Genomic DNA, 12,115 nt, shown 5'->3' with positions numbered 1-12,115 from the left:
GCAGTTTGTTTTATTTAGTGAAAGAATGAGGTACTTTTCATTTAAAATGCAAAACATAAATATATTAATTGCAAAATAAAAGCTGCTATATTTAAAGCCAATGTTGATGAAAAGACTATATAGATTGTTCGAAGAGAATTTGTGTTCTAATTACACAGAGGATCTTTACTTTAAGGAGATCGATTGAGTTTAGAAAAAATCTGTTTCCTCAGGGGCGTCTAAGTCTCGGTACTTGATAATTTTGCGCTCTCTGAAGTTAGTAGCAGCGCCCCCTCTGAAAATAGAACAAAAATAACAACTGTTAAATAACCAAAAAAACGTTTAAAAAACTTAAAATATTAACAATTTGAATATTTAACAACGATCATTTAACATTAGTTCCATCTAAAGCTCTGCATATACTTTTTTTTTACTCTTAAAAAATTTAAAATTTCAATAGAGGGATACTTTCCTAGATTATTTTTATTTTAACCGACAAACTTCCATGCCTAACCAAAACCTGTGTAAATTTCGTAATTTTTTTTTTAAGCTGTTGATTCAAAATAGATTAAAAAAAAACGAAATTTTTTAAAAAACATAAATTGCACATGTTAATGAAGAAAAACGCAACTAACAATTTAAAATTACAAATGGCTTTTTTCAGATAAAATTTGAAAAAATTTTTTGAACAATTCAACAGTAAGGAGTGACGCCGACTCCAACTTTTGGAATCCAAGATTTAGGATTGGCTCAGCAATTTAATTACATTTACATTCCATTATTAAAAATGTCAGGTTTTCCAGAAAAATTTAAGAGCAACTGCAGCCTCTTCAAAACAAATTTTTTTTCTCAGCTCTTCAAGATCAACTGAATTAAATTTTTAAAGATGTATTACTATATAATTACATTTCATGGCATTAACTTTTAACAACTTCTAAGACAGCTTTAAATAGTTTTTAGGAATTTAATTGCCTAATATTGGCAAATTATATATACTTTCTGCATGTATTAAAAATCTTATAAGATAGATGAGATTTCTTACTTTTTTTCTTCTTAAAAGAGAGATTGCTAAAAGAAATACTAAAGCAATAACACAAATGCATTTGTAATCCTTATAATATTACCTTCTTTGTTTTGGTGGGTAGGTGCTCATTCGCCCATAGGTCTCTTGCATCATAACAGGTGATTGTGGGATGGATGTGGGGTAAACTGTAGTTGCACTAAGAGGTGGACGGGGTGCTAAAAGTAACACCAAAGTTAAAAATAGTTTTTAAAACTAATGTAAAAAAAATAACAAAGCTGCATCAGTACACTTACTAGCAAACAAACCCGATTGTCTAGCAGAAGACATCCACGTACGATTTGTTGTTACTGGAGTAAAAGAAGCAGTTGTAGTTTGGTTAACTCGCAGTTTAGGATCAGGAAAGCATGGGCGCTTGCTATCATAAACATAGTTATTGAAAAACATCACCTAAAAAAAACACAACAAAAAAAGTAACACAGAAATTAATGGCCACAGCACAAGCTGAGAAGAAAAAATTTAAGACTGCTGTAGAATCATTTCTCACTTCAGTTTTTACATTTTCCACACTGCTTAAATGCTTCATCATAATATGCTTTCTAATGTAATCAGGTCCACGGAATTTCTTCCCACTAAGTGGACATAACCATTTGTCTGGTGTTAATTCTTGGGTGTTTGCTTTAATAAAATTCTCAACTTCACTAAAAGAACTTTGTTAAGAAAAGTTTTTATCTTTTGAAAACCTATAAGGTTGATAATTTCTAAATTTCGATTTATTGAATTTTCAAGTATGTATAACAACAATTAAAATATTTGCAGAGAAACAAGTAACAAATAAATGTAAGCATTTAAGAAAAATGTAAAATAAAAAAAAAGGATACACTTCTTCATCTTTTTTTCCTAACTTCATTGCTTCATCGTCAGAAGCCAGCTCACTGTCATTCAAAATGTGTTCCAACTTACTTTTAATACTTTGAAACCATTCATCAACTGAAAATTTTATAAAATCTAATTTAAATTAATATAGCTTCAAATCCAAGCTTAAACTTAAAAACAAACAAACAAACAAAAAATATTAAAGGTAAACTAGAAAGTTACCATCTTTTTTGCTAGCAGATAAAATTGGCTGGTCTCGTACATGCATAATTCCACACCTTATTGGCATCTCATCTTCATGCAAGTATTCATTGGCATTATAGTAATCAACACAATGTACAACACGTAAATACAACAAAAGCAGATCCAATGACTAAAGAAATGATACAAAAATTTCAATAGAAGAATAAATATACTGGCTTTTATAACTAAACTACACTAAACTCCCAATATGTTAAATATATTTTGAATATCAATATATCTTTATCAACTATAACTCTATACTTTTTCAAGCTTTTTGTCAACAACTATGGTATGTTCTATCTTTCCATCTTCCTCATCTTTGATCTTTATTGGGGCTACTTCAATTATATCTGATGGCAAATTCTTAGTAATTGGATTTTCTTTAGGTAGCTCAAACTGCTCTTCTTCTTTTTTCTTCACACTCTCCTCCTCTTTAACTTCTTTTACCTCACTGGTATCATCTTGGCTCTGAAAAATTTTTTTAGTATTTTTGAAATGAAACTTTAATATATATATATTTTTTTGCTAAAAGATAAATCCTTAAAGTAAAAAATTCCAGAGAAAATTTATTTTTCATTTCTTGTACCTTATTTACAGAACTCTCAGTTGAAATGTCAATAGTTTGATTATTTGTTAACTCATCAGTTTCATAGAGTCGATATTTCTTATCCAAAATTTGAATCAAATCTAAAGTAAACTTTACATCAAGTTGCATTGTCATTGGTGAACATGTAATACCATTGACAGGACGAATTCTGTGAGAGACTTCACGGTTAACTACAGGAGCAAGCTCACAATCCTTTATACGGATATTGCTTAGGTTCCAACAAATATCCTTAATATTTACTGTGTGTTCAAATGTAGCCCATGCGCGACGTGCCCACCTGCGATCAGGAGATGGATCAGAAAGAGCCACTCTTAAGTAGCCCGGATAACGCTCACAGACTGTTACTAAATCATGGCGGCTAACATTTGATGGAATGTTACGCATAAATAAGGAAACTGGTCTCTTCAAATGTAACCCATCATATACATACTTATCATCATCTTTCTTTGCTACAGAAGCATCAGTCATTTCTTCATCATTCTTTTTATCATCAGCACCATCATTTTTATCAATTACTTTTTCCTCTTCATCCATGCCAGGTAATTCAAGCTCTTCATCGTCTTCCATTCCAGGTGGAAGAGGCTCTTTTGCATCATCTTCTTGATCTGCACCCTGATCCCCATATTGCTTTTTCTCCCCCTAAAGATCAAACTTAATTTGACAATTACACAAACTTTATTTTTTAAAAACATTTATTAAATTTTCTTGCTGCTTTTCAACAAACAAAAGTTCACATACCCGCTCCTCATCTTTAGATACTCCATCACCATCTGTAAAAAAAGTTTAAGATTATTTAGCCAGTTGTTATGATTTTTAGCTAAAATTTAAAAGCTTAGAGAACAGCTGTTAAGGAAATAAAAAACTAAAAAAAACTATTTTAATTGTGAATCAACAATTTTCTTTTGTACAGCTAAGTTGAACATACAGTATCATGTACACATTTGATAAAAACTTTTTTTCTGCCAAGAATGATGTTAAGACTTCATTAATCAATTTATTGAAATGAAAAAAAAACTTAATGCAAACTTTGAAATGTAATGGTAACATAAATCATGTAAAAAAAAAAAAAAAAAAAAAAAAAAAAAAAGAATTCGGAGTTAAAATATACCTATTTTCACATCAACTTTCTCTTTGATTGGAGGAATGTCAAGGGCTTCTACATCTTCTTTAGTACCCCCCTCAAGTTTTACAATGACTAAATAAAAGTAGAAACTATATCTAAAAAAGTTCTTACAGAAACTGAAGCATAATGTTTAATCTTAAACAAACCTAAAAACAAAGTTAGCGATGTGCAGAATTTACACAACAATTAATTGCAAATATTTTCTATTTAGAGCAATAAAATGCTACTATCTCTAAATATTCTACTAGAGTAACTTTTAGCACCCCCTTTAACCCTTTTAGCTAGTATTTAGTAAATTTAGCATCTTTAACTACAAACTATCATTCTAAAATAGCACTTTTTATATACCATACAAAACTAAAAAGTAGCAACTTACCTCTGTCTAAAAACTTTAATACTTCAGAGCTTGCATCGATGGTCAATGAAAAATTATCAATAAATCCTGCTTCATACAAGTCAAGAAAAATTCGGAGACGTTTTCTTAAGCCGCTGCGTATAACTGCTTTACGAGCATTACTTTCTACTGGATGGTATTTTTCTTTAAACCTAAAATAAAATAAAGCTTTGATCTTAAGAACAGACTTCTACAATTCACAAAAAGCTATTGACAAAAAGTGTGTTGTTCTAATTAACTTTATTCACTTACATATGGCAAATTCTAATTTAATATCAGTTTTGGCTTTATCTTTAAAGGGATTTCCCATAATAAGAATATTCTTCTTAGAGAATTTCATATTAAAAAAAAAATCTTTAATATGCAAATAAATGAAAGCAAACTCAATTATCTGTCGTTAAAACAAACAAATTACAATTTAAAACAAATTACAAAAATATACTAAAAACACACCATTTAAAGAAATAGATAATTTTTCTAAATTATACTCAAGTATATGTTTTGGGCACAGAAAACTTTGTCATTTTTGACTAAACGGTTTTGAAAATTTTTGTAGCAGATTGTAATGACTCTTGATGATATAACAGATATTAATTATCAGCCCAAAAACTGAACTTTGGATGTATTGGAAATATTAACAAGTAATATCATAAAGTACTACAACTTTTAGATTCAACTTTTACATTACAACTACATTACAACTATTGTTAAATGGAGTATTTCACTTTGAATTATACTGCTGTAAGTCACAAGGTGACACAACAGCTAAGACTTATGCAGCCATTTGATATTGAACAACTAAAATGTCTCCAAGTTCACTTCATTGTTACCAGAATAATCATAAAAAAACAACATCCATTATCAACAGTGACACCATGAACAGTCTTTCACATGATACAACTCTTGCAATGCAAGCTCTGGTTAGGAAAAGGTTCAAATAATTGGAACTCTTGCAAGAGATGATAATGCGTTCCTACTTGGTACCTCTGAGATTGGATCCAGTTTTGGCACAGATCAAGCCAATTCATTTTTATTTCTACTACCAACAAATGAGCTCCCTTTCATACCCCATTTGTTTTCCATCAAATTACAGTTGAATAAGGACAATATTTTAATGAAATAATCTTTTTCTAAAATCAGTTAGCCTAAGAGACCAAAAAGATGGAAATGGAAAACCATTTTTGCCACAGATTTCCATACCTGAACTTTTTAAAACAAAAGAATATTTCTAGGGCCCCTGTAAGAAGAATCTGAATTCCTGTTCTTCGGAAATAAATTATTATCACTTTGAAACAGTAACACTAGATGAAAGTTGTAAATAACTGAGGTGATAGGCTATTTCTATTATCCAACAATTTAACACTGCTATTAACAAAGATGAAGCTCAGTTACAAATTATTCCTTTTGTAGTGTTTCTTAAAAACTAAATTAGCCTATCATGTTTTAGCCATAGAGTTTTATCCTATTTTTTCAAGAATCCACATCAATCAGATTATTTGGAACAGACTATGGTTTCTTCCAAATCCCTTTTTGAAAAAGTAAAAAAGTAGTAAGTATAGCAACAAGATATAAAACAAGATTAAACATAAGATCAATACAACTTTCTAAAGACACAATTTTCTACTAATATGATAAGAGTGAGTACAAGAGTATTATCATTCGTGGTTGGGGGGGGGGGGGGGGGGGGGACAGACGGACGGACGGACACAGGTAAAACAGAGCTAATAATAGCCTATAATCAAAATCACTGTAAGTGAACAAAAACTGCCATATTCTTTTTACCTTCATTTATTAAGCTAAATTTCACTTATTAGGCTACCTTCACTTATTAAGCTAACTTCACTTACTTAGCTAAATTTTAATAATCCAACAGAGAAGGAATGAATATTATAAAATTAAATTTTTAAAGAATTGCTAATCTTTGCTAAAAATATTCAATAAAGCAATTGTAAAACTGTTTTTAGCAAATATTAGCATTAAAGATGATTTTGAGATTTGTAACAACAAATTAAACTCCAAATCATCTTATTAAATCAAACTCAGAAAAAATAAGACTGCAATAATTTGAAATTCCAACACCAAAGTCCACTTTAAATTAAATAAACTCAAGTAAACTCTTCTAAAATGAAATTAATATTGCTTTAAGTTTAAAATATTTAGTGATTGTGAATTAGAAAATTGAAAAAACAATATAATTCCGTTAGGATTTCACTATATTTGATAAAGAGATTCTTTTTATTTTAGGCAAAATGATAGCTTGACAGAGTTTTACAATAAGCAAGATGGACACACATGAATTCAAATCAGTTGAATCCTGGAAGACTATCTCAGCAATCACAGAAATATTTTAATCTATGAAGAAGTTATGGTTAAATCCAAATCCAATGAGAAACAAAAACTTTAAATTTTAAATTAGTGAAAGTTACTTTCGTAAAATATCAACACAGAAGCTGGGTTTCAAATCCTACCATAAAACAACAGTTCCATGCGTTCCTGAGTAGCAAAAGGAAAATGTTGATTTGATGAAACCTACATCACCAAAGATCCATCAAACATCAAAAAAAATCCTGGTTGACTATACTGTCAATACTCAAGAAGAAATCTGAGCTTTCTGACAGACTGGTTCAAATCCAAAAATTAAAACGGGGTTAGTTTGAAACTTTAAATTATAAAAGTTTACAACTAAACATTTTTTTACTGTTTTTTCTTAAAAAAACTTAATTTTCCTTCATTGTAAATTATCAGCTGCTTACCTTTCTATATTAGGTAAGATGTTAAGTGACTCTCATTAATCTAGACCAACAGCTTCATTTAAGAATGAAAGTTTACAAGAGAAGTAAGTTTATTGCAATTTAAGCTTCTCTAACTCTTTATTCTTAAATGTTTGCTTGAAGTAACAATTATTTTTGAATTTCTTCAAGTAATTTGGATATTTGCTATACTGAACTAAAATATATTTTTATTAAATCTATTTCGTACATCCTTTAACAAATAATCAAAAATGCAAGTTCTGATAGATCATCACTACACAATACATTCAATATAAGTTCTGATAGATCATCACTACACAATACATTCAATAAATAAGTAATCACTGTATGCTACTTGTTTATCCAATATAAAAAATTTTGTTAAATTTCTTTCTAAATTAATCTCAGTGAGGATCTGTAATGTTAATGGTGACTTTTGTAATATAAAATATTTGTCACAGCATATAATAGTTTTTAAAACACAATCATTAACTTTTATGATTACAGCTATAGGCAGCATTATTCCACAAATATTTATTAAATATTCAATGATAAAGCCAAAACTAGCATAAATTAAAAAATGATAAAATGCTATTTTATCCTAAAATAGATATAACAGTAGAAGAAAAAAAAACAGCTTAAAGTTAAAACCATTTGAAGGTATGTACACAGATATACATATATATACTAACCATTATATTAACAATATACATACTTGTCACATTTTTTATGTATACATAAGAATAACTTACTGACTTAGGAAAATCATCCAAGTATAATGGCGGATAATTCAAAATGACGGGTAACTTTTAATGCAATCGCCCACAGCCACATTATATACCAGTGACTGTGGACGCACACTCAAGCAAAAATAAACAGGCTTGGTGTGAACTCATTTAAGAATACATATTTAAATATATTTCTCAAGCTATAGTTTAATTTTGTCTTCTCTGTTCCCAGGTAGCGAAGCAATGGGAAGCTAAAGAGTCAGCTAGATACAATTCTATTAGCCCTAAAATTTAGTATGGAAATACAAATAGGCAAGAAAAGAAATTAACCAGCAATATTTTCAAAATACTGGTAAGAGGATTGAATAACTAATTATAATTCTTTGAACATAAATGTTTGAAAAATGTGGAAAAGAATTAATCACTAAAACATTAAATATACGCACCATTCTTTGTCTTTTTGCAAGACAAAAAAGTCATTTATTTGTGTTCGCTTAAATTCCACCTTATATTCTTGATACCGACGTACAGCTTCACTTTCATCAATATCATCTTCTTGTTGCAAAATAAACTCTTTGAAACCCATCAATGAAGGACTGCCATTGCTAAAAAGGAAGAAAACGAGTTAAACATTAAACCTTTTATTTTTCTTATTTGTAAATAATAGATATAATTTCCTTATTTACAAGCATTTGGAAATGTAAAATGACAAATTTTTTCTCTTTTATTTAAAATCTATGTAGAAAATATTTGCACTCCTCTCAAAAATCCCAAAACTCTATATAATATTTCCTCCATATTTTATCAACAGCAAGGTAAACTAAAAAACTACTTTTTAAGATATAGATCAATCTTTTTTATTCACATGCAATAAAAATGACCAATTAAAAAACAGTGTAGCTTTTAATAAAAAAAAAAAACAAATTGAGGTACTACCACATGGTCAACAAACAAAAAAATGAAACCAGCTTAGTTTAAAAAAAAATATGATATTTACATATAAAAATTAAAGATTAATTACATTTTACTGTCATGAGGAACTAAAGAATTTGATTCTGCTCCTCTCCATGGTGACTGCTCCTCCCTAGAATAAAATACATATGTTCATATACATATGTTCATATGTTGTATGAACATATGTATGCATATCATATTACACATGTGTAAATATTTTTTGCTATTAACTTACAATAAACAAATAAAAATATGTAAACTAATAAAAATTGTTGAAATTGGAACTGATTTAAATAGACACAAAAGACAATCTTATATAGTTGCAAATTTTCTTTAACAAGCTGTTCTTTAAAAATCCATACAAATCATGTTCTGTGTTTGTAATATAAACTTATGTAAATGATTGTAACAGTACTTACCATTCGCGTCTAGATCTCTTTGAAGATGGACTAGAATTGCGTCCAAAACTATCTCTACGTTCATGATGGGCATCCCTCCCATAGTAATCTCGCTTGGAACCTTTATTTTCCCAGCTATTATTATCATGTGAAGTTCTTACTCGCTCACCTCTAGCACGATCATATGCTCGTGGTGGAGGTCGGCGTGCATCATAATCATTTCGTTCACCCCGAAATTTATCACGGCCACGGCGCCTATCATACTCTTCATCACTATCACCCATTCAAATTACTATGTTCTAGATCTAAACAATTAGCAAGAAATTTGAAATTTAATTTTAATAAACTTGATCAAGTTTTAAAAAGATATTTTTTTAAAAGGAGAGTTTTATATTATTTTTTCTAAAACTATATAACTTGTATAAATTACTAAAACACAAAACAAGAAATCATCAATGTCTTAATCTAAATTAATGGGGAGAATTTCATATAATATCTTATTACAAAAAGATGTCAAAAAATTTAACATTAGTAGCATAATCATACAACTAGAGTAACAGCTTGTTGCAATGAGTCAGCTTCAACAGCTTGTTGCAAGACATTGTAAATATCTAAGCAGCCTTGTTTACTAGTCTTTAATAATTCTTCAAGATTGTCTAGGTGCAATCTGGAGTTGATCTGAAAAGCAACTACCTTTGCTGTTCTAGGCAACATTGCTAAAGTAAGTAGACAGGAGCCTGAACTTTCTTCTAAATGGTTTATGTCTGTTAAATTTTTCTCCTGAACATAACTTGAAGTACAAGCACAAACAAAATCTTTCATTGGCACCCCAGCATCTATAAGGGCAAGGGTAGCAACATTGATGCAAGCAGCTATAATACCACCATCAGCTTGAAGGACCTGAACATAAATATCAATCTGTGAACGTGGGTAAAGCTCAGTCATAATGGCAGTTTCAAATGTTCTCTCTAAGAGCATAGAAATTTCAGTTGATTTTCTATCACCTTTTGAACGATTCTTGTGTTCACTCATGCTAAATGTTGCCATACTAAACTGACAATTAATTAAAGTTGAATCATGCAGAGCTTTTGTTCTATTACTAACTTCATGTGGGCCATAAACACTGGCAATAACTTTGGTATTGCCTTGCTCAATATAAGCTGAACCATCAGCTTGTGTAAACACTCCTTTTTTAGCTGTTATTTTACGCAGCTCATGGCATTTCCTACCATCAATACGAAGACCTTCAGGTGATACTAAGTCCAAACCAGCCATTATGATTTGATTCTGCAAGAATAATGTTAGATTCCTTTAGTTTGAAATTTCCTTTATTTTATATTTCTAATCATTATGCTGACTTATGAAAAATACGATAAAAACAAAAATGTTCTATTTTTAAATAAAAAGAGAAATTTAAAAAATCTAAAAAACAAAGAAAAGGTAAACATACTTTTAAAATGAGATAACAATATTCTTAATGTTTGACAATATACTTTGCTGGTAGAGCATTCAAAAATATAAACAAGGTAGCAATTTAACACTCTTGGTGCTTTTCAAAGCAAAGAAACAACCTTCATTTTTTAAAAACCAAACAGAAAATTTAAAGTCAGTAACTTATAATTTCATACATTTATTCTTAAGAAGTTATGCCTACTTAACAATAGATCTTGGCTGTTTAATATTAGTTTTATTTATGAAAAAGTTTATTTATAAAACATTATCTTCATTCATTACTTACAAAAAACCTGTTTAAAAAATAATAATTAAATAATACTAAATCAGAATACTTATTTATATTATTAACATTTTTTTATTTTAAAGTTTTTTTTATATTTGCTAAATTTCTTTTCTTTTAATTTAATTTGCAGGTGTTGCCCGATGTCTTCCAGATGTTTTTGTACTAAAAGATTCTCCACCTCGTTTTCTAAGACCAGCACCAGAAGATATGGCTGCAATTAGAATATTTGTATCATTAGATGATGGTGCTAAGTTTGCTTGCTGTGCTGAAAATTCTCCATCCCAATCATCTCTAGCAGATTGAACCAGCTCTAAAATGGAAGAAACCAATTCATTTAATGAAGATACTTGTCGCTCAGCTTCTTCTTGTTGAAATGATGCAGCCTTATTAATTAGCATTTGTTCTTCTTTCTCAACATCAGGTTCATACTTGGTCCGCAATGCATTTGGGACAACTTCATGGTTAAAAATTGGTATTCTATTCTCTGTCAAGCGCTGCAGCTCTTCATCACAATCAGGCTGTACATTTATCGGTAAAACAGAAAGGTTTCTTAAAATGGGCATATGGTCATTTTTTAAAAGTTTATTTAATGTGTTTATTTGGCCTGATAAAAGTGCAAAATTGTCTAATACTTGAGGCCAAGTTAAAAACTCATGCTCAATTTTGAATAAGAAATTTTGCAATGATACTCGTATATCACCAACTCGACCAATAAGACTTTCCAGAGATGTCTCAATAACCTTTTCATCAACTTGCATTATTTAATAGAAAACTATTTAACTTTTAAGCTTAGTATATATACATATAAATAGGTAATATAGTTGTTATTATCAAACGTATAATCTCTCTTAAAATATAACGCATAAATGTATTTCTGCATATACTGATATATATTACTTGACAGCATAAAAATTATTCTTCTTCAAGCAAATAACTAAATATTTTAATAAACTCTGTAGTGTGCAGTCCAAGCAAAAGAAAACTTATGGTACAGATTTAAGTAAATTGAAGACAGATTTATCGGTGCTATAAATGTTAGTAATTGCAATTTTTTTAAAGATAAACTAGTCTTTTTATCATAAAATAACACCTAAATCTATGGCGAATTTATGGCCAAGACCGCCATGTCAACCACGAATAAAATTTTAAAGTAGTACTAACTGCTTGAATGCCCATGTGCCCCCCTCATCAGCCCTTAATTTAGCCTTAAGTATTTTAAAATCTAAGTATGGCTTTTTGTTTCGATCATCATGATTATTGCATTCGAAAAATTTAATGAAAATCTTTATTTTTAATGACTTTTA

At 29.4% G+C, this 12,115-nt stretch overlaps 2 protein-coding genes and 1 pseudogene across 2 annotated transcripts; all 3 read right to left on the bottom strand.

Annotated features, from left to right (window-relative positions):
* Positions 1–40: 40 nt before the first annotated feature.
* On the bottom strand, positions 41–9,486 carry LOC149888429 (serrate RNA effector molecule homolog). Its single transcript, XM_090086779.1, has 14 exons — positions 9,095–9,486; positions 8,743–8,805; positions 8,168–8,326; positions 4,226–4,395; positions 3,835–3,921; positions 3,465–3,496; positions 2,706–3,365; positions 2,381–2,587; positions 2,099–2,249; positions 1,882–1,990; positions 1,548–1,701; positions 1,297–1,450; positions 1,104–1,218; positions 41–274 (listed from the first exon to the last, which is right to left on the bottom strand). The coding sequence occupies exons 1-14, from the start codon at positions 9,355–9,357 to the stop codon at positions 190–192; spliced, it is 2,409 nt and encodes an 802-aa protein (XP_089942905.1). The 5' UTR covers positions 9,358–9,486; the 3' UTR covers positions 41–189.
* A 41-nt stretch (positions 9,487–9,527) lies between these two features.
* On the bottom strand, positions 9,528–10,348 carry LOC145188739 (exosome complex component RRP41-like). Its single transcript, XM_080065216.2, has one exon. The coding sequence runs from the start codon at positions 10,346–10,348 to the stop codon at positions 9,614–9,616; it is 735 nt and encodes a 244-aa protein (XP_079921342.2). The 3' UTR covers positions 9,528–9,613.
* A 451-nt stretch (positions 10,349–10,799) lies between these two features.
* Positions 10,800–11,707, bottom strand: LOC145189522 (mediator of RNA polymerase II transcription subunit 8 pseudogene; annotated as a pseudogene).
* Positions 11,708–12,115: the final 408 nt, after the last annotated feature.

This window comes from Hydra viridissima, unplaced genomic scaffold, assembly GCF_058129835.1.
Source record: "Hydra viridissima isolate aposymbiotic clone 2 unplaced genomic scaffold, HvirCarnegie_v1 scaffold_5, whole genome shotgun sequence".
Classification (NCBI taxonomy): domain Eukaryota; kingdom Metazoa; phylum Cnidaria; class Hydrozoa; order Anthoathecata; family Hydridae; genus Hydra; species Hydra viridissima.
The sequence above is the reverse complement of the archived record's forward strand: the minus strand, read 5'-3'. Positions and strand labels throughout refer to the sequence as shown.